Source organism: Peromyscus leucopus, chromosome X (assembly GCF_004664715.2).
Source record: "Peromyscus leucopus breed LL Stock chromosome X, UCI_PerLeu_2.1, whole genome shotgun sequence".
Lineage (NCBI taxonomy): Eukaryota > Metazoa > Chordata > Mammalia > Rodentia > Cricetidae > Peromyscus > Peromyscus leucopus.
The window spans coordinates 5900652-5922852 of NC_051083.1; the positions used below are offsets into that span (position 1 = coordinate 5900652).

The following is a 22201-nucleotide window of genomic DNA, read 5'->3' on the forward strand; positions in this document are numbered from 1 at the left end:
TGCCTGGCTACTGGCCAATCAGCGTTTTATTTATCAACCAAATCAGAGCAACACATTTACGGCATCCCCATCAACTGAGTTTGTGGTCAATTTTGGAGAATGTTCTTTGAGGTGCTGAGAAGAAGGTATATTCTTTTGTGTTTAGGTGGAATGTTCTGTAGGTCCTTTTGATTTATAACATCTGTTCATTCTATTATTTCTTTGTTTAGTTTCTGTCTGGGTGACATGTCAATTGGTAAGAGTGGGGTATTGAAGTCTCCCACTCAGTGTGTCATGGTGGATGTATGATTTAAACTTTAGTAATGTTTATTTTACAAATGTGGGTATCCTTGCATTTGGAACGTTGATGCTATGCATTAAAAGACCATCTTGGTGGATTTGTCCTTTGTTGAGTATGAATTGTCCTTCCCTACCTGTTTTGATGTCTATTTTGTTAGATATTAGAATGGCTATACTAGCTTGTTTCTTAGGTTCATTTGATTGGAAAATCTTTTTCCAACCATTGTCTCTAAGGTAATGTCTGTCTTTGGTGTTGAGGTGTGTTTCTAGTATGCAGCAGAAGGATGGATCCTGTTTTTGCATCCATTCTGTTAGTGTCTTTTTATTGGTGAATTGACTCCATTAATAATTGAGATATATCAATGACTAATGATTGTTCATTCCTGTTATTTTGTTGTTAGTGTTGATGGTGTTGATGGTAGTGATGGTGGTGGTGGTGGTGGTGGTGGTGGTGGTGGTGTGTGTGTATGTGTGTGTGTGTGTATGTGTGTGTGTGTGTATGTGTGTGTTCCTTCTTTTGGTTTTGCTGGTCTGAGAGATTATTTCCTGTGTTTTCATGGGTGTAGTTAAACTCCTTGGTATGGAGTTTTCCTTCTAGTAGTTTCTCTAGGGCTGGATTTGTGGATAGATGTTGATTAAATTTGACTTTGTTATGAAATATATTATTTTCTCCATCTATGGTGATTGAAAGTTTTGCTGGGTGTCTCTTACAGTCTACAAGACATCAGTCCAGGCCCTTCTGGATTTTAGGGTTTCCATTGAGAAATTGGGTATAATTCTGATAGGTCTGCCTTTATATGTTAATTGGCCTTTTTTCTTTGCAGCTTTTAATATTTTCTTTATTCTGTATGTTTAATGTTTTTATTATTATGTACCAAGGGGAATTTCTCTTCTGTTCCAATCTATTTTGTGTTCTGTATGCTTCTTTTACCTCTATAAGCAAGTCCTTCTTTAGGTAAGGAAAATTTTCTTTCATAATTTTGTTGAAAATATTTTCTGAGCCTTGGAGCTAGGATTATTCTTTTATTCCTATTTTTCTCAGGTTTGGTCTTTTCAAAGTGTTTCAAATTTCCTGGATGTTTTGTGTCAGGAATTTTTTAGATTTAACATTTTCTTAGACCAATGTATCTATTTATTCTAACAATCTTCAATGCCTGAGATTCTCTCTTCCATCTCTTGTATTCTATTGGTGAAGCTCGTCTCTGTAGTTCCTGTTCACTTACCTAAAATTTCCATTTCCAGAATCCCCTGAGTTTGTGTTTTCCTTATTGCTTCTATTTCCATTTTCAGGTCTTGAATAGTTTTGTTTTCTTCAATAGTTCATTTTTTCTTGAATTTCTTTAAAGAATTTATTCATTTCCTCTTTAAGGACCTCTATCATCTCCATAATGTTGGTTTTTTGTCTTTTTCTTGTGCTTCAGCTCTGTTGGAATATTCAGGGTTTGCTGTGATAGGTTGGGTGAGCTCTGGTGGTGCCATATTGTATTGGCTGTTATTGATTGTGTTTTTACACCAGTGCTTAGGCATCTGGATTTGGAGTGATTGTAGGTCTAGGTGCGGATTTCTGAGTTTGTCTTTGTTGGATGGGTGTTTTCTTCCTTGGTTTTTGTTTCCTCTCTGGTCTTTTGGCCAGAATGGCCTGTGATTGAGTAGAGGGACTTCTGATAGCCAGTGTGGCCTGTGGTAGAGCAGAGGCTTTCGGTTTGAGTTGTGGGCTGGAGTTCTGGAGGCTAGTCTGGCCTATGGTTCAGCTGGAGATCCTCTAATTGAGTTGGGGGCTGGGATATGGTGATGAAGAGGAGTGGGATGGTTGGGGGTAGCCTGGGTGGGCACTGAGTGAGGATAGTTCAAGGGCAGGTGGCCTACCTTGAGTTCTGGTGGCCAGTGTATCCTTTGGTGGAGGGCTGGGAAGCACTTTTGCTGGAGTTGGGGGAAAGGATACTGTGACGGGGGTGGTGGTGGCAGTTCGAGGTTGTGTGGGTGGTCATTGAGAGAGTAGGGGCAATTCAAAGGCAGGAGGCCTACCTGGAGTTCTGCCCACTGGCTGGCCTCTTGTCCAGAAGGGTACCTTTGCTGCAGTTGGGGGCCAGGATGTGGTGACATGGAGGGGAATGCTGGTTGGGGGTAGGTTGAGCAAGCATTGAGGGAGTGAGGGTGGCCTGCAGGCAGGGTGCTTTCCTGGGATTCTGGCTGCTGTTGTGGCCTCTGGTGGAGCAGGAGCTTACATGGGAGTTGTGGGTAGGAATATGGTGACAATGGGCAGTTGGGGGTGAGCTGGGCAGGCACTGGAGTTGGGATAGGCTGCGGGAAGGGAGCTTACCAGGGGTACTGGAGGCCAGCATGGCCTCTGGTGGAGCAGGGATCTTCTGTCAGCCCATTTCACTTCTTAAGAATTAGATTCTGTATTTATACCTTAGTTAACACATCGATGAAGTTTCCCCAGGGGCTGTTTGACCTAGCCTGCCATCAACACAAAGTGGTGCACTGCAGTGGGACCTCTGGATGTAAGCCCAAAGGAGGAGGCTGAAAGGAGTTGAAATATGCAATACCTACATTTTGCTTAATGTAGTGAGACAAGAATGGGCAGACAGAAGGAACAACGTGAACCATTTGTAAAATCTTCAATGATTTTAAAACATTTTGTTAATAAGGGCATTATCTCAAGCACTGGCTGAAATATTTTCCAACCACTTTAAGAAAATTAAATAAGAATCTGGAGGCTTTTCTTAAATGACACACAGAGGAATTTCAGTGTGTACAATGAAACACACAAAACTAAACTACAAGTATCTGGAAGTGACTTTGCTTTTGTTCTAGAGTGTCTCAAATGAGACTGTATTTTACAGTTGAGTCAAAAGGGGATTTTTGTTTTTGGAAATACAAGAAAGAACGAACAGCTCTGACTTGTGGATGATAAAGCAGCTGAAAAAACCCTTTCCTTTTATATTTTAAGGTACTTTTCACTTAATTTGGTATAGGTTATAGGGATACTATAGTACTAAATATGAAAAGATATTTAAACTCTTTCCCTTTCTCAGTACTGCCCTGAGTTGTAACAATACATATTTACCCACATAGACCAGGAAAGTAAATGTTGATAGTAATGGATGTAAAATGGGTACAGAATATATGCTATAAAAAGCAAATGATAATTAAAAAGTCATAAATTCTAAATAAAGTAGATGATCAGCAGTCCATATGACATATGTTGGAAAAATGTAAGATGGTTCAAATAACTCCCAATTAAATTGTGATATATATGCAACCTCTGTTTTATATATGTATGTTTATGTATGTATGGATGCCATTCTGGGATACATGGCAGAGCTAAATTCTTCTATACTTTTTTTTTTTTTTTTTTTTTTTTTTTTTTTTTTTTGGTTTTTCGAGACAGGGTTTCTCTGTGTAGCTTTGCGCCTTTCCTGGAGCTCACTTGGTAGCCCAGGCTGGCCTCGAACTCACAGAGATCCGCCTGGCTCTGCCTCCCGAGTGCTGGGATTAAAGGCGTGCACCACCACCGCCCAGCCCAATTCTTCTATACTTACAAGAAGACTATTTTTGCATCAGAGCAGGCAGGAATTAGAGGAAGGTAATTGCTGCCTCCAAGCAGGACCATTATCTCATTAGAAATTGTTAATCATAACAAAGCCCTATCTGAAAAAAAAATGTCAATGCCAGTTTAATAGTATAGTAGTAAGGGTGGCTGTGAACCACTTATGACTCAGGGCAAGACCATCCTTGCCTCAAGGCTAGGCTGTTGCTAACCACAATAAACCCTAACTGCAAATTTTATAGGACATTGTTACATTGAAACACTGCTTGGCTGTTCATGTGGAATTTTATCCACACAAAAGCAGCCACTTAGGATGCCTCAATGCAGAGTTTCCCTCTACTGTTTTGCCTGTTACAGCTATACTACAGTGTATCTGATGAACTCTACTTCTTTGGTGAATGCATTCAATAGCCTGCCAATGCTTTCTCTGGCATGGCAATGTGTTTGTTTAATCAATCTTTCAAAAAATATCTTTTGAGCATCTGCTATGTACCAGGCATTGTGCTGAATGCATTGTTCCTCAGATTCAGGAAGCTTCCTGGAGTAGTTAGCATCTGTAAGCATCTAGCAGCATGATTGGCAAGGTAAAAGGAGGAGTCAATGCTATTTTCCAGGTATAAGACATCTTGATGCACTTAGGGAAGAGGGAGGGGGGAGCAGAGATTGCTAGAGATGACTCTAAAAGGAGAGGTTGGCAGGGGACAAATCATAGATGTTTTAGCCAGGATAGGCTAGGTGCTAGACTATACAATCAGCCTTCCTTCATCTACAGTTCCACTTCTATGGATTCAAACAATCACGAATTAGAACCCTCTTAAATAAACAACTAAATGAATAAGTAACACTTATCATTGTTTCTGACATGTAGTTAGGCCCAGATTGCTGTGTCTATTATGAATACGTGTAGTTTATTTTTATCTCTTACTCCCTAAACAATGTAGTGTAATAACTAATTATAGCATTTATGCCGTATTAAGTATTATGCATAATCTTGTGTTAGCTTTCTATCACTGGAACAAATATTTAAGCTAAACAAATTAAAGGAGGATGTGTTTATTGGGGCTCATGGTTTCACAGCAGTCAATAATGCTTCAGGCTTGTGGTGACACATCCTAGTGGGAGAGAGTGGCACAAGAAGAGGCTGTTCACCTCAGGGTGATTAACAAGCAAAGGAGAAGAAGAGGCTAGGATTCTAATATCCTCTTTGATGGCAAGCCCCCAGTGACCTAATTTCTTCACACTAGGCCCCACATCTTAAGGATTCTACCACCTTCCAATAGTGCAATGGTGCTTTAACACAGATATTGGTAGTGTGGGGCATTTCAGATTCAGATTATAGCATTTCTAGATACCAAAAGTATAGGAATGGAGGTACATACATCACACACACACACACACACACACACACACACACACACACACACACAGCCATTTTACATAAAGAACTTGGACATTTTTTTTGTTGTTGTTCTTAGAATCAATTCCTGTGAATATCGAGGCCAACCATACTGTGGTAAAAACCCTAAGTAAGTCAAATTGTCTCCCAGACCACTTGTCCACTTTAGAATGCTCCCACCTCTGCCTGAGGCTTCAGGACTCACCACTGCAATTGGAGAGAACAGAGATAATCAATCATCTACCTGCTCTTACAAATTTCTGCCCAGAAATGACATTCCTCACATCTGCCTTCATATATATCAGCCATAGCAAATGACTAAGGTACCACTGTTAGAATTCCTAGCCACGTCCCCATGACCGCGCATGTGCTGGCAAGATGCTTAGTCATCCCAGGACCTTATGTCCTATGTAATCCATGCACTGTGTGATCATGTAACTTGTGCACAGTGTGATCACATAATCTATACACATGCATGGCATAGCTAGGTAAACACATATGCGCATGTGCAGGGTAATCTATAAAAGCGGGTTCCACATATCCTTCCTCCTCTTCCTGCACGTTTTTTTCCCCATAGGTCTAAGCACTCTCTTTTATTCCTCCCCTTAATAAAGTCTGATAGTGGGCTTTGTTGTACCTCGTGGCTTTTCTTGCTCAGTAAACAGTGCAGCTTAATGAATAACATTGTGCCACTTAATAAATAACAACCATAACAACCACAAACTTCAAAGAGGTGAAAATTTTAATTCTCTTTATGTTTGTACCACAAACATTAGGGGCTACCGGAAATGTCCACTGTAGGCCTTATGCACTATGCTTTGGAATTGAAGATTTTGTCCTCAAATGCATAAATGTGAGCAGAGGCAAAAGAAACACTTGGAACCCAGGGTGAGTTAGGTTGCCCTTGACTTTGCACTTTAAGTCCACAGTCCAGGAAAGAAAACAGAACCATTAGAGGTTCAATATAGGAAATCTGTCACGTAGGCCCTGGAGAACTGAGAGCACACAAAAGCAGCTGTGAGAAAACCCAGAGACAATAATTAGGAGAAGCAGCTAGCTACCGTAACTAATTTTGGGAGAACAATAGAGAAGAGAATCGTTACAAGAAACGAGAGGTTCAGTGTAGCACATGGGTCCTGCAGAATTGATATTTGAGCCCCTCAGGAAGGGGTGCTGCTGAGTCTGATCTGCAAGAGCTGAAAGAAGTTTCAGGTTGGAGCAAATTAGTGTTGTTGTAGCATAGCAGACAGGAACAACGAGAATTAAGGAAGAAAGCCCTTCTTCTTCAATCTGCCTTCCCATAAGCCCCTCTCACAAGCTTGATAAGCTGCTGAGATGCCAACTTCTCTCATATGATTCTGTTCCCTGGTTTGGAAGAAAAAGTCAATCCCAATTATCAAACTCCCTCTCTCCTTTATGGCTCCAGTCTGTGGAGTTCCAGGTGCTACTCTTGTGCCACATTGTGACCTTGTTGACATCTCAGCTCTTTTTTCACCTATAGAACCTATTATCTGCCTTCAATTTCCTCTAGTGTGAATACCCAAAGCAGTTTTCAATTTTCTTGTTAAATTCTGAGTCAATTAGTCACTCTCTGCTTTGTGAGAGCTCTTTTTCGACTCTTTGGTTTCCTATTCGAGAAAAGCAAGCCCATGACCAGAGTCCTGATATTCATGTCTGTGCATTTCATAACACCCTGCTGCAGATGCATGAATTTTAGGCTTCAGTTTTCCTCCTTGCCACCTCCCGCCACACTTCATGGTAACTGAAGTCAGGGCACATCAGTAAAGGATTTCTTAAGGCTATCACTGTCTGTTTAAACCAACCCCAAAATGGAGACTACGTAAGAGTATAATCAAAGGGAGGACTTGTTTAAATTGATCTGTAGTGAAATTCACTTATACCGCACAGTTATATCAACTTAACACATGTGCCGATTCATATTACCACCATCACAATTATGGTACAGAACAGTTCCACCTCCTAACCTCCCTTGACTCATATATCCCAGTTATTCCCTCCCTCCCTTTCCATTGACTCCCTAGAAACTACTGTTCTGTTCAACAGAATAATAGTTTTGATTTTCAAGATTGTCCTCTTATTAGGGATGTCAAAGAGAAAAGAAGCAGTGAATATGATCAAAGTATGTTATATTCATATATGAAAATGTCATAATGAAACACATTACTTTGTACAATTAATATACTACTGTAGGATTAATTTAATATGCAACCTCTTAAAAGAATCTTTTTTTTTAATATTGGTAACAATCTTCGATCTTTAATTATAAGGTTTTTTATTTTTATTTTTTATTTTACAATACTATTCAGTTGATCTGGAGGTGGTGGGAATGGGGGGGTGGGCTGGGGGGAAGGGGAGGGGGGCAGGAAGGGGGAGAACAAGGGAATCTGTGGCTGTTATGTAGAACTGAATAGTATTGTAAAATTAAAAGAATCTTTTGAGCAGGATGTGGTGGCACACATCTTTAATCCTAACACTTGGAGGCAGAGGCAGGCAGATCTCTGTAAATTTGAAGTTATCTTGGTTTACATAGTGTGATCCTGGATCAAAAGGGAAAGAAAAAAATTCTTTTGCAAAAGCTGAGCATGGGGGATCATGGTTGTAATTACAGCACTTAACACCCCGAGACAAGTGATATCCTTAAAAAAAAAGTTCAAAAATTTTCAAGTTTGATATAGTCCAATGATCAAATTTTTCATTGACTAATTGTGCTTTTGGAATCATGTCTAAGTACTCTTTGCATAGTCTCAAGTTAGGAAGCTTTTTTTTTTCTAAAAGTTTTACAAGTTTACATGTTAGATTTAGGTATATAATCTACTGAAATTAAGTTTCAAATAAGGTATAAAGTTTAGTTCAAGGCATACTCCTTTCTAATAATTCCAAATACACTGATTTGATTATCTTATACTTTACTATTACTTTAATACTACTTTTAGAGTGAGTCTTAAATTGGTAGTTGTATTCTTTTCCAAAATTGTTTTGGCTGGTCTAGTTGCTTTAACTTTCCTAGTCATTTAAAATTTCCCTGTTATATTTACCAAAAATTTACTGGACATTTTATTGGGGTTGCATTATGTATGTACATTACTGTGGGGAGAGTTCCTGTCTTTACTAAGTTTAGTTTTCCAATCTATTAACATGACATGTTTCTCTATTTTTTTAAGTATCCTTTGATTTATGTAATCAGTGTTTTACAGTTTTCAGCATATAGATACTAAACATGTTTTGTTACATTTATATCTAAACATTTCCTTCCCTTTTCTAATGTGAATTAGGTATGTTTAAAAATTTTCATCTCTAATTATACATTGTTTGCATTTGGAAATATTACTAGATTTTTGTACCAATCTTATATCCTAAGATATTACTGAACTTAATTTGGTTCTAGGATTTTATGGATTCCTTGAAATTTTCTAAAAAAAAATTCTGTTATTTGATAAAATGAAAGAAATTCAAGTATCCATTAAAATCTCTTCATCTTTTGTACAAGTTTTGATATATCTTTTTGCCCTTTGCTTCTTTTTATCCTGCCTTACTGCACCGATTAGGAGTTACAATATAATACTGAACATGAGTGGCAACATGGACTTTCTTGACTTTGTTGTGCTCTTACAAGGAAGGATTCTGTTTTTTTTTACCTTAAGAATGATGCTATTTTTAAAACATGCTCTTTATCTGTGCTGTTTTGCTGAAGTTGTTATCATGAAAGGGCATTGAATTTTGTCACACACTCTTTTTGCACAGTGAATATATGGTAGTGTAGGTTTTCTTCTTTAGACAGTTAATATGCTAGACTGCATTGCTTGTTTTCCTCGTGGTGAGTCAATCTTTCAATCTCTGAGAGGAGGAACATCATTTGGCCACAGTATATGCTTCCTTTTATTTATTACTAGATGCAATTTTTTAAGATTTTGTTGAGAATTTTTGTGTTCATGAGAGACTGTGACCTACACCTTTCTTTTATTCAGCTTCCCAATTTCAGTATCTGGGTAATGCTGCTCTCTCTTAAAATGAGAAGTGCTTACCTTATGCTTTCACTCAGCACTCGGAAGGCAGAGGCAGGAGGATCTCTGTGAGTTCGGGGCCAGCCTGGTCCACAGAGTGAGTTCCAGGACAGCCAAGGCTACACAGAGAAACCTGGTCTCAAAAATAAAACGAATTTTTTGGACATTTAAAATTTTATGCTATGTAGAAATATTTATTTTTTTTTGTTTTAGCTTGTAATCAACATGATTTGGTTTAGAATACAAATTCTGACCTGTACTGTGTGGATTGTAGTGCCAAAGCTAATTCAATTTTCAAAAATTATGCAGAACTACTGAGATTTGCCTTGTATTTTTGTTTGTTTGTTTGGTTTTTTGAGTCAGGATCTCATTATGTAACCCATCCTGACCTGGAACTTGCTATTAACCCAGGCGAGTCTTAATCTCAGTATCTTCCTACCTCAGTCTCCTAAATGCTGGGATCATACACATATTTTAACTAGTAGCTTGTCTAAAACCTGGAGGTCTCTTAATTCTCACAGTCTTTGGTATGCTGTTTAGGATCAGTTCCATGTCCATTCAGGTTGGAGTGAACTTAGGAATTCACAATCAACTTTTTCTTCTGAGATTCTCCACAGTCTCCCTGGGAACTTGGAGTTCCCTGGAGTGCCTTTATTGGTTTATTAGAGAGAAATGTAAGTCTTTACTCTTCTCTGCTATTACCTTCTTGCAACTTTGTCTGACACCAAGCACTAGAAGTAGGGACAGATGAAGAGGGAGTAGGGAAGGAGGGAGAGGGGGCAGGAGGAGGAAGACTCAGAAACACACACACACACACACACACACACACACACACACAGAGAGAGAGAGAGAGAGAGAGAGAGAGAGAGAGAGAGAGAGAGAGAGAGAGAGAGAGAGAGAGAGAGAGCGTCTGTCCCCACTCATGTCAGTAGGAGTGCTTGAGGGTACTGCTTTCTTCACTGGTGCAGCTGTCACAGTGTACGAGAGAATGAAGGAAAACATTAAATGGTATTTCTTCTATGGTTTTTGAACATTAGGAGACCTCTTTCTCCCTCTTTCTGGAGCTCTTTTTGGCCATGTCAATTCACCCTTCTAGGTTGCCTTGAGTCTATTTTAGTGAAGACTGGAAGAAAAATAAATGGTGAACTTACTACTAATTCTGATTTGCTTCAATTCTGGTGTTTTTCATGAAGTTACCTGTGGGGCGTTTACCCACCACCCCCACAGCTCCCCAGAGTTTTCTGGAGTGTGAGCAGCAGGAAATATTAGATAGAAGGATTTATATTGCGGAGATAAACAGACAGAAAATAAAGGATAGCTTCGAGAGGACCTGGAAGCTTTTCCAACGGGCCCCAACTGTCTCTGCCCCAGGGTTTTTATAGAGACGCCAAGGGGTGGAGCAAAAGACCTCCCCGCAGCACAGCCAAGTGCAGACCATCTCAGACACCTGCACTCAGGCCTGTGGTCCTAATCATCCTCTATGCGGACCTGCTGGGTAAAGCCATGAGGAACCCGAAAACGGGCTCCCACAGTTAACTGTCGATGTTTTCTTTTCAGAATGTTTAAATGGCTTCTCTATGCATTCTGCTCAGGTGTGTTTTGGGCTGGGAGTGGATCTTCCTTTGTTGCCCAGGCTAGCTTTGAAATGCCTAATTCAATTCTTCTCACCTCAGCCTCTGCAGTAGCTGGGATTATAGGTGTGTGCCACCACACCTGGAGAGAATTAGTTGAGTGGATTAATCCATGCTAATTGGAATCAGAACCTCTGGATTGAATAAGCTAGATTGCAAATATAAATATTTATAGCTAATGGAGTCTTTGGTGTGTATATTTGTGAATAGTCTGGTGAGTCTTTTCATGCTTTTCCTGAGGCAACTACTTTATGTAATGATTAATCTTCTGGTTGTTTATTGCTGTAGAAGAAACTGTCTTCAAATAGTACGGTCAATTCAATAGCACCATTCATTTTATTATTTCAGTTTAGGCATTGCCTAGGCTCAGCTAGGGGGTTCTTGTTTGCAGTTTCTTCTATATTTATGGAGGAGTAGGCAAAGTTTCGGGCCAAAATCAAGATGAGATTCTGTGGTGTAAAGAAGGCACTAAGCAGTCTTGGCTAAATGCTCACCTAGAGGAAGTGTGTGTGTGTGTGTGTGTGTGTGTGTTCTGAACAGATTTCCTATCTTTTTCAGTGAATCTTCTTACCTGCAAACTCCTCTGGGAGAGAGAGCATGGACAGTTGGTAGGGGATATGAGATTCAGTAAATGTGAATAGAGTGCTCAATATCAGGTAGTGACTGATTATGTTAAGCTTTCTTTTCTTCCTTGAGTAGAGAAACAAGGTGAGTTGAAAATTTCTAGTTATTAGGATTTGTTCCAAGAGGTTTTATCTCTGAAGACTTTGTCATAATTCTGAGTTGGGCTTGATCCTAAAGTTCAACCTAAAGACTTCCCTGTTTTCCGAGTTAACAGGAAGACATTAAAAGGGTCATCAGGATAAATGGCCCCTTTCACCCACCTTAGGGCAGACCATCTACCTCTCTTCTACTAAGAATGGCAAGAGTTTTTAGTTCCCTCTAATTCAACCCTTTTTCCCTCAAGTTGAAGTCTAGATGATGTAGGTATTTATTTTATTGCTCTCACTGATTGCCCTTACCTACCCTTACATTGAGACAGACTAGAACACAGTTCATTTGAATGATGCCTGGAAGACTCTGGGGGAGTCATGAGACTCTGGATACAGTCCGAAAGGTGACAAAAAGAGGAGTGTGTGTGTGTGTGTGTGTGTGTGTGTAGGAACGGTAATGTGGTTTTGTAACTCCTGGGAGTCCCCACTTTACTGGACTCAGGCCACACACCCAAGTAACATCAAACTCTTAACCATGGTGCTAGAGATAGGACTGGAGATCTTGCAGAGAGTTAATCCGAGCTGATGTTCCTTGCCAGGAGCGAATGACCTCTGCAGTCCCATTTAGGTAGGGTGGCGGCTACTACCCAGAAACTGTCTAGCCGACCCCAGATGGTCTGACCAGGTACTCCTGGACAGGACGATCAGCGTGGCGCCCCGGAAGAGGTGGCCGCCCGCCTGGCGGAGAAGGAGGATAGAGCCCGCCCCACTTGGTCAGCGGGGTGGCCGTGCTCTAGGCAGAGGGAGGGGGGAACGAACAGGTGCGCGGGCGGGGGGGCGGTGCTTGGGGATCCTGCGCACTACGCGCGCCCCTCCCCCGCAGCTTGGTGCAGCCCAGGCCGGGCGCTAGCGGCGGGAGGAGGAGCTGCGGCCGTAGCCACCCCGGGTAGGTCGGCACCGCGGGAAGCTGCCGACGACCGCGCGGGCTGTTGCTGGTCCCCGCGTGGAAGAGGCGCGGGCGGCCCCACAGTCATGGAGCCTAGTAACGCGGCGCAGCCCGGTCCAGGGAGGGCTGTTTGGGCGCTGTCGCCGCGGCTGCTGCTGCTGCCACTGCTGCCGGTGCTGCTGGGTCGGGGGCTGCGGGCCGGGGCCGCGGCCTCCTCCTCTGGGGCGGCGGCTGAGGACAGTAGCGCCATGGAGGAGCTCGCCACTGAGAAGGAGGCGGAGGAGAGCCACCGACAGGATAGCGTCAGCCTGCTCACCTTCATCCTGCTGCTCACCCTCACCATCCTCACCATCTGGCTCTTCAAGCACCGCCGGGTGCGCTTCCTGCACGAGACCGGGCTGGCCATGATCTATGGTGAGTTCCCTGCCACTGCCCCGGCCCACATCCCTTGGGCGGCCCGCCGTGCTCCTCCTGGTGCTGCACTGTGCTCTAGCTTCACTTCCCAAGGAGTTTCTTTTGCGTTTCCCGCTGAGACGCTGTGGGTTTCCAAGGTCAACTGTCAGCATTTTTCTGCTTTCTGCTATGGTTAAAAAGCATTTTGTCCCGTTTCAACGTTTCTTTACCAGGAACCAAGATGAAAGACACTGAGGTGGCCCCTTGGCCCCTCTGCTTGGTTGTGTCTCTGTTGTGCCCCTCTCCATCAACATCCACTCCCCTTTCCACCCCAGTTTAGATCTGCAGAGGGTACAGGAGCAGGAGGTGGGTGATTTCCCAGGGAGTTGTCGTACCCCAGGGGACAGACCACAGAAGGGTAAGAAAGGTCTGAATATGTCTTGACCTGGGCTGCCCATCATAGTCATCCCAGGTAGGTGTCCACTTCTGAGGTCTGTGTTCTTTTTATCTCTTGTCAATAATGTTCGAGGATGAATGAAAGATGAGTGTGGTCTAGGACCCAGAGTGGTGACACCACCATGTTAGGCCTAACTATCGAGACAGGTATCTTACACCTATTTCCTTGCTTTCTGCAAGCCAAGGGTAGCTCTTGTATCCCTAAAATGGTAATATGAAGCAACTTTGAAGACACATTTCTGAGTGTGTAGAGGGAAAAGTGATTTTAATTCTGGAGTCAGTCCCCTTTTGTTAAGGATGGGCTGATATCACTATCCTTTCTGGATTTAATAGTACACAGCACGTTACATGGACAGGGTTATGACATGAATAATAACAACCACAATCTGAGTCATCCTTTTTTCTGTCTGTGTGTGTCTCCTGTCATTTCCCCTTCACCCCTACCCCATTCACTCCAAACTGGAGCCAAGCATCCTTGTTTAATTTAATTCAGGGGTGTGAAAGCCCACAACCAGCATCCTCCAGTGAAATAAAAGAGCCGCTTCAGGACTGTTTCCCAAGCCAGAGCATTATTCTTCATCACAGTATACTCCACTCAATTTCCATCCATGGATTCCTGACAGAGAATGGAAAGCAGGCAGCTTAATCTTTAATGTGTAAATTATCCTTGGCCCTGGGCCTTTATGTCTCATGGTTCTTGGTTAGTTATTAATAGCCAGGGCTTATGACCACCAAACCCTTTCAGACAAATTATATAAGGGACTAGTCAGGAGTCTTCCAGTTTGGAAGTAGTGGCCTAAACAGATCTTGAAACCATAAAATAAAAAATCTAGGTGGTTATTGGAAATCACAGGTCTCAGGACAGACTTTGGCTTCCATACTTGCTCAAGGAGCCTCTGTGGTTTGTGTTAGCTGGTGACAAATGAGTGACATAAGGAAAGCAGGTAAACTGAGATGTTTCCTGAGCAGATAGTGAATGAGGAATTGAAGTATGCTGCCATCTTAGATGATTGTCTCAGAGCCATGTTGGAAATGAAGACTGCCTTTGTATATTTATACAAAGATATGAGCATGTATTTGTCTTATAGGTCTCAGAATCAACTCCTTAAAGAACAGTGTGAAATAGAAAGTATGTTTGGCAGGCTCATAAATGCATGTTCAAAGACATAGAAAATAAATGGGGATAAAAATATGTGTTCTGAGGGTAATTCTATGTTCGTAGAATTCAGTAATTTTTTTTTGCTTTTGTTTTGTTCCAGACAGGGTCTTGCATAGTAGCTTAGGCTGTCCTGAAACTCACTGTGTAGCCTTGGCTGGCCTTGAATTTAGGACAGTCCTCCTGCCTCAGCCTCCTGAGTACTAGGGTTACATTTATGAGCTACCACACCCAGCTTCAGTCATCTTTATCTTAAGGCTTAAAAACAACAGTAGGATTTTCTTTCACTGATATATACTTTAAAAATTCAACTCAGTGTTTCAGTCATTTGGACCATATGCCAGTGTGCTGTTTCATTTTGTGAATAGTCATGCTATAAATCTCATAATATACCTGCATAATTTTGTCCTATGTATTTGGGTCTTCTTGCTGCTTTTAATATATATTGAGAAATTTATTTTGTCAATGTGTGATTTCCTGGGTTATGTCAAATATTGATGTTGATGTGGGTTGTTTGTAGTTGCGAGAAAACATTTCTTTCCAGGGTATTTGACTTCTGTTTCAATTCTCGACACAAATCTGAATTCTAATGTTATTCGATTACTAAATTTTCCATTATATACTTAAGCTTATTAGAGTGATTAGAGTCTCCTGCCTGGGAGACTAACCTCTGTACATGCACATTAGTGTGTATACCTGAACACACCTGTGCACACACATGCATCTGCCCACAGACAAAGAAATCAGATTTTATTTCTCAATATCAGTGGAGGAAGTAAGTAGTTGTCCTCTTGTCTCTGAGTAATAAAGGGCAGGAAGGCTTAGGGGGAAGCACTTGTTGAGTATCTGCTCTGTTCTAGGTATGCATATTAATTTCTGGAAGCTATAATTTAACTTCAGATTTTTTTATGAATCTTTTTATAAATGAAAATGTTCAAGTTTGAAACCCAAATTTCTTAACGGTTTTAAAAGTGTCTTTTCTGTCATCTATTTTATTGGCATGTATTCATTGTGCATACTACTGGTTTTCATAAGAACATTTGACACAAGTATTTAATATACTTTGACAGTGTTTTCCTCATATCCTGCTACCTCCACTTTTTTCTTCTCCTGCTACTTCCCTTTGTTCCCGTCGAACAGTGCTTCTCAACCTTCCTAATGCTGCCACCTTTTAATACAGTTCTTCATGCTATGGTGACTCCCAACCACAAAATTATTTTTGTTGCTACTTAATAATTATAATTTTGCTACTGTTATGAACTGTAATATATTTTTGGACATTGAGGTTTGCCAAAGGGGTCACAACTCACAGGTTGAGAACCACTCTTCTAGACATTCTATTTTCATGTCATGCATATATGCATGATTTTGTTATATCTCTAAAATCTGGGATTTACAAATGACAGAAAATATGCAGTATTTGTCTTTTTGAGTCTGACTTAATTTACTTATTGTGATAGTCTGCAGCTGCACACATTTTTCTGCAAACCACATAATTTCATTCTTCATGGATGAGTAAAATTCCATTGTGTATGTATACCACATTTTCTTTATCTATTTCTCTGATGACAGACACCTAAGTTGGTTCTATAGTTTAGCTATTGTGAATCCTGTTGCAGTAAGCATGGATGTGCAAGGATCTCTGGGATGTCTTGTCTTGGAATCCTTTGAGTAAATACCTAGGAGTCTTCCACCTCTTTTTTTTATTGAACTGATATTTAATCTGAGAGGAGTATCTTTACAAACAAATAAGTTTTAAACAAATATAGTTTTAAACAAATAAGCTAGCACAATTATAAATATCTATAGAAGTATATGTAATGGGCTAGTCATTGGTTTCTTTAGGAGACAGAACCTTGGTAACTGTGACATTTGAGTGGGAGATGTCATCATGTACTTTTTTGTGCATTTTGGTTTTTGAACTGTAGAAGTGTAATTACCTAGTAGCATGTCTTATGCCTTCTTTAATGTGTGTGCTTCTTATATCACTCAATGTAACACCCACTTCTCCCTATTTATATCATGGTATGTTATCCCATTGTCCCCAGGGAGTAGTTATTGCATTAGGAATTTGCACAAATAGATCTTGTAGTAGTAAGTATTTGCTTGGCTACAAAGGCCCTAAAGACAATAAGAGACACATTGTGAACGTCTAGCATTTGAAGTAAAAGACAAATGCTAAAGGATAGTTATAAGCATTCTTCCCTGACAAGAGGCTAAGACAGCTGCAAGGCACAGTATTCCCAGACCTGACTTCAGGGAGTTTGAAGCAGCCCCCAGACCTTGACATGCCAGCTATAGACATGTGGGTGAAGCATTAACATGGCACCAGTCTAACCAGTTTCATTAGGTTAGGGAGCTCCCAGTTGGCTCTGTAGGCGATTCAGTGCCATCCTGAAGTTATAGAGCCCTGCATGTCTGCACAGCCGAAATAGCAAATTTTTGAGGCAGGGGAAGGTGGCATAAATAGACTGTCAGTTAATTGTGGTTCTCTCATTTTTACAGTAGTTCTACTTCCTCCATAGTGTTTTTGTGACAACTGACGTGTATCTAAAATAATATCACTATAGTACACTAGTCTACCACCTGCTTTTTAATTCTCCCTTTTTCATGTCTGCCAGCTTTCTGAAGACTTATTGGTCAGCCATTGCAAGTTATTTTAGGTTGTGGGTTCCTTGCTGCTGCTCTAATGACTGGACCTGGATTGCTAAATACAGCCTGAGAGTGGACCTTACAGACAAATTATGAAAGGGCTAAAATATGATGTTGTAAGTAATTAAACTTAAATTTGGGCATCTGTGTTGGTGAGACTCTAATTGCTCAGATACCAGAGAGAAACGACTTAAGGGAGGGAGGATTGGTTTCATCTCGTGGTTTCAACCTGTCACAGTGTGGAGGGCTTTGTGGAGCATAGGGGTTTCCATTAGGTTGTTCAAGAAGCAGAGAGTGTGCCTGCTGCATGGGCTAGTTCTCCCTCCCCCGTTTTTAAAAATCTAATCCAGATCCACATCCATGGATTAGTGTTGCCTACTTTCAGGGAAAGTCTGCCATTCCTAGATTATCCTCTCTGGAAACACCTTCACAGATACATTCAAAGGTACACTTCAGTATTCTAGGTGCTTCTCAGTCCAGTCATATGATTATTGATCATTGTTACCCCTCCCTCACAACTTTACCGGTTGAGACACAACACACAAATACATCTCTTTCACTCATAACATTGCACCATGGGCCCCTAAAGACTCATAACTATCTCATATTACAAAATAGATTTAGTTCATCTCCAGAAGCCCCCAGTCTCAGTAGTTAGTTCTAGCACTGCTCAAGAGTTCAAGTCCAAAATTTCTTCTCAATAATGAAATCAACTTTTAGCTGTGAGCCCCCGTAGAATAATGGCACAGAGGAGATTGCCTATTCTAAAAGGGAGGATGGAGAAATAGAAAAGAAGGGTCAGACAAGAGCAAGACTGAAACCCTACAGGGAAAAATGAAGTCCTGTGCCCCTGTGGCATGTGGTGATGTGACATGAGGTCTGAGGGATTGGCAGTCCCACCCCTATAGCCTTGCTGGTTGTAGTCCACATGGGTTTGTTTTCTCTTGGGCTGGCTCTATTTCTTGCTTCCAGACCTCCTTGGTATCTCCAATATTCTGGGCTCTGCATTACATCTTTGATTTAATTCTCCCAGTTTCATACATTGCCCTCTTGGGGGCTGCCTGCTGTACATTACCTAGCTTCTCAGGTATTCTTTTGAAGTCTGAGAGGAAGTTTCAATGGCTTTGAAATGGCATGCAAAACTAGAATCACTTGGACAACACTAAAGCCTACCACCTTTGAGACTCCAAATTTGTGGATGTATGGTTAATTCTGAAGATACTCTCTGTACTTTTTTTCTTATTGTCCTGTTAAAAAACACTTGGCTTCTTTTAAAAGACTTTTTTGCTTTGTTTTTAAAGACAGGGTTTCATCTGTGTAGCCTTGTCCTGGAACTAGCTCTGTAGATCAGGCTGGCCTCAGACTCACAGAGATCTGCCTGTCTCTGCCTCCAGAGTGCTGGGATTAAAGATGTGTGCCACCACTGCTTGTCTTGAAAGACTTTTAAAAATAGGTTTTTAAAAATATTTTTTCTTTTGGTTTTTCGAGACAGGGTTTCTCTGTGTAGCTTTGCGCCTTTCCTGGAGCTCACTTGGTAGCCCAGGCTGGCCTCGAACTCACAGAGATCCACCTGGCTCTGCCTCCCGAGTGCTGGGATTAAAGGCGTGCACCACCAACGCCCGGCCATATTTTTTCTTTTTAAGTATATTTGTGTGTGTGTGTGTGTGTGTGTGTGTGTGTGTGTGTGTGTGTTAGAGGAGTGTGTGTGTGTGTGTGTGTGTGTGTGTGTGTGTGTGTGTGTTAGAGGTGCTAGAGGAGGCTAGAAAGAGTGTCAGATTCGATGAAGCTGGAATTGTGGCAGTTGTGAGCCACTTGATATGGGTGCTGGGAACTAAACTCAGGTCCTCTGGAAGTGCTCTTAACTGCAGAGCAATCTCTTCAGCCCCTACTTTTCAATTATTTTAATCTATTCAGACATCATTCCTTCCCAGGCTATATATTTTCATGGACTTTTTTCAGGGTCTTGTAAGGTTTTCAGACTTTTCTGTTCTTCATTTTTCTTCCAATTCTCACTGTAAACCTGACCAAGAACTTCCAGCAGCATTCATACTACAGCCTGAATGCTGCTAATGATTTGAAATTTCTTCCTTCAGATTAATTGTTTTGTTATTTTTAAAGATAGTTTTCCAAAAAAGTCTTAGAACATGTATAAAAATATAGACAAGTTTGCCAGAATGTAACACGAATGTCTTCTGATTCAATTTCTAGTAGAATCTTTGTTTCCACCCGAAACTTTGTGGCATTCTGTATCTATCCTTTCTTCTGAGCTCCCACTGGACTCAGCCTCAAACTGTTTACAGTGCTTCTTAGTCCACAGCTTCAGATGTTTTCATATTTCTCTCCCAAACCCATTCCAAAGGTTTCAGAACCATATTACCAGGTAGTCATGGCAACAGCCATGTATTTCTGTTAGTGAGACTTTCTTATTTTCTTATTGCTGTTTTTGAGAGAGACAGCTTAGAGGAGGAAGAATTTTTTTTTTTTTGCTTATTTGTTTTTGATGGTTTGTTTTTCGAGACAGTGTTTCCTTGTGTAGTGCTGGCCATCCTGGAACTTGCTTTGTAGACCAGGCTGACCTGGAACTCACAGAGATCCACCTGCCTTTGCCTCCTGAGTACTGCGATTGAAGCCATGCACCACCACAGGCAGCTGAGAAAGGATTAATTTTGGACCATGGTTTCAGAAATTTCAGTTTATCATGGCAGGGAGGACATAGCATAGTCAAATCATATAAATCAGCTTACATTATTGTGGTAGTGTTGGGGGGAGATACTGCACTTGTGGGATTTTTCCTTTTTTCCCCTTTAAAAAATATTTTAATTTATTTATTTTGTGTGTGTATGGATGTTTTGTCTACATGTATATCTGTTTGCCACATGGTGTGCCTGGTGCTTGTGGGGGTCAGAAGAGGGTATCAGATCCCATGGATCTGGAGTTACAGGTGATTGTGTGCTGCCATGTGGGTACTGGGAATTGAAAGTTGGTCCTCTCCATGAGCAACCAGTGCTCTTAACCACTGAACCATCTCTCCAGCACCCCCTTTTCCTCTTTTATTCCATCTGGATCTCTAGCCTATGTGGTTGTGCTGCCCACATTCAGTGTAGATCTCCGTTCCTTCTGGAAATGCATTCATAGACACACTCAGAGGCGCTCTACCAATACCCTAACTGCTTGTCAGTCCATTCAGGCTCACAATCAAGATTAATTGTCTGAATCTGTGAACAAACATGGCACACTTACCTCCCGGTTAATCAGGTATTCTCTTTAAAAGAGCCTCTCACCTTGGCCCAAGTTTAGCATAGTCTCACTATGGTAACACATGTCCCTGGATTCAATTTCTGGTCTGCTACTTATAAAGTTGTATGACTTTGAGTAAATTCTCTGAACCTTAGTTTCCTCTTTTGGGAAATGGAAATAAAATTGCTGACCTCATAGGGCTGAAGTATTCTAAAAGGTTAAGATACAGTGTCTGATACTTAACAATTTGGTAAGTATTAGTTTCCATTCTCACTTAAGATTTTGTGAATTCCTTGGCAAGCTTTGCCTCTTGAAGTTTGGTTGTTCAAAAGAAGACATATAATTTTAAGATCATGAAGGCACAGTTAATGGTGAGGAGAATTGCATATTATTATGTTTTCTGGTGTGCTATTTGCTAATACCTAGAAAAAAGTTGCAATGTGCCTACCCTTCTCTTTTATCTAGCAGTTTCACTTCTTGCCCTTTATCCTCCAGAAATTTGTGTTAATATATACATTGAATATTTGCTGCAGCAGAAGAAAAAAGAAATACCAAGAATGGAATAGTTAAATGATGCTGCATTTCAATTAAAGAATACTATACAGCCAGTGGGGGGAAAGGTGTTTTGGGAAATTCTTATAAGGCAGCTGTTGATATAGTAGTGTTGTGGGAGAAGATAAGGTATAGATTATTATAGGTAACATTGTCTTGTTCTACCAATAATTACATGAGATATACACTTAAATACTATGTATAATGTGTGTATGGTTTTTTTGAAAACATAATTTGGTTGTGAGCCTAGCTTTTAATGTCTGAGCCGTCTCTCAAGCCTGAAAACACATATGATAACTTAAATGTAACCTTTCACCAGGCCTGGTAGTGCCTAGTTCCAGATACTTAGGGGGCCAATGTAAGAGAGTTTTAAGTTTCAATTAAGATTGCCTAGGCTACAGAGTGAGTTCAAGACCAGACTGGGCAGCTTAATAAGACTCTGTCTCAAAATACAAAAGTTAAAAGAGCTGGAGATACAGCTCAGTGGTCCAGGCCCTGTTCACCATTTGCAAGAACCTTGGTGCCACAGAAAGTTAGCCTTTTAGAAATGAGTTATCATTAGAAAATTGCTATTTTGTAGCTCCCAATGATAACTGATTTAGATAATGATTTTCAGTAAATTCCAGTCATAGGTAAAAGTCAGTTGTGTACCCACTGCAGAACCTACTCATTTCCAAAGCAAAGCTTCAAGCTCATGGTCACTTAGACAGTCCCATTTTAACTCAGAGGGCCATAGAACAAAAGGACATGAATGTGGGAGGGACTTGGATGGTAGAGGGTGCGGTATTAGGGGCAGGAGAGAGATGAAAGAGGGTGAGGGGTGATGGTAATCAGAATGCATTATGTATACTGATGTGTGTGTGTTTGAAATGGTCAAAGAACAAATTTTATAAATGACAACAATTAATAAAGTAAAAATTAAAAAGACTTCTCCTCCAAAAAGAAAATGACAAAAACAAATTCTCTGATACATCCATGTTCTTAAGAATAGTAAGTTATAGAGAGTTACTGTACAGATTAATTAGTAGCCTGGCATCTCCTTTGCCTTGGAGTTGTGTGTGAATTGAGCAACACTTTGACAAGATGGGGTATTCAGTTCTAATGCTTCTTTTGAATGCTTGAGTGCATTTGGAGTTTCATTATATGTGTAGGAGCTGGGATGATTAGATAGGTGCAAATCTCTAGTGAAGAGCAGGAAACTATATCAGGGAGAAA

At 40.8% G+C, this 22201-nt stretch overlaps 1 protein-coding gene across 2 annotated transcripts in view; it reads left to right on the top strand.

Moving 5' to 3' along the window:
• Nucleotides 1-12473: 12473 nt before the first annotated feature.
• Slc9a7 (solute carrier family 9 member A7) overlaps nt 12474-22201 on the top strand; it is a 174843-nt gene continuing 165115 nt past the window's right edge. For both annotated transcript variants that reach the window (XM_037199035.1, XM_037199036.1), the window contains exon 1: nt 12474-12954. In XM_037199035.1, the coding sequence (XP_037054930.1) occupies nt 12627-12954 (328 nt within the window). In that variant the 5' untranslated portion in view covers nt 12474-12626. The remainder of the gene's footprint in view (nt 12955-22201) is intronic.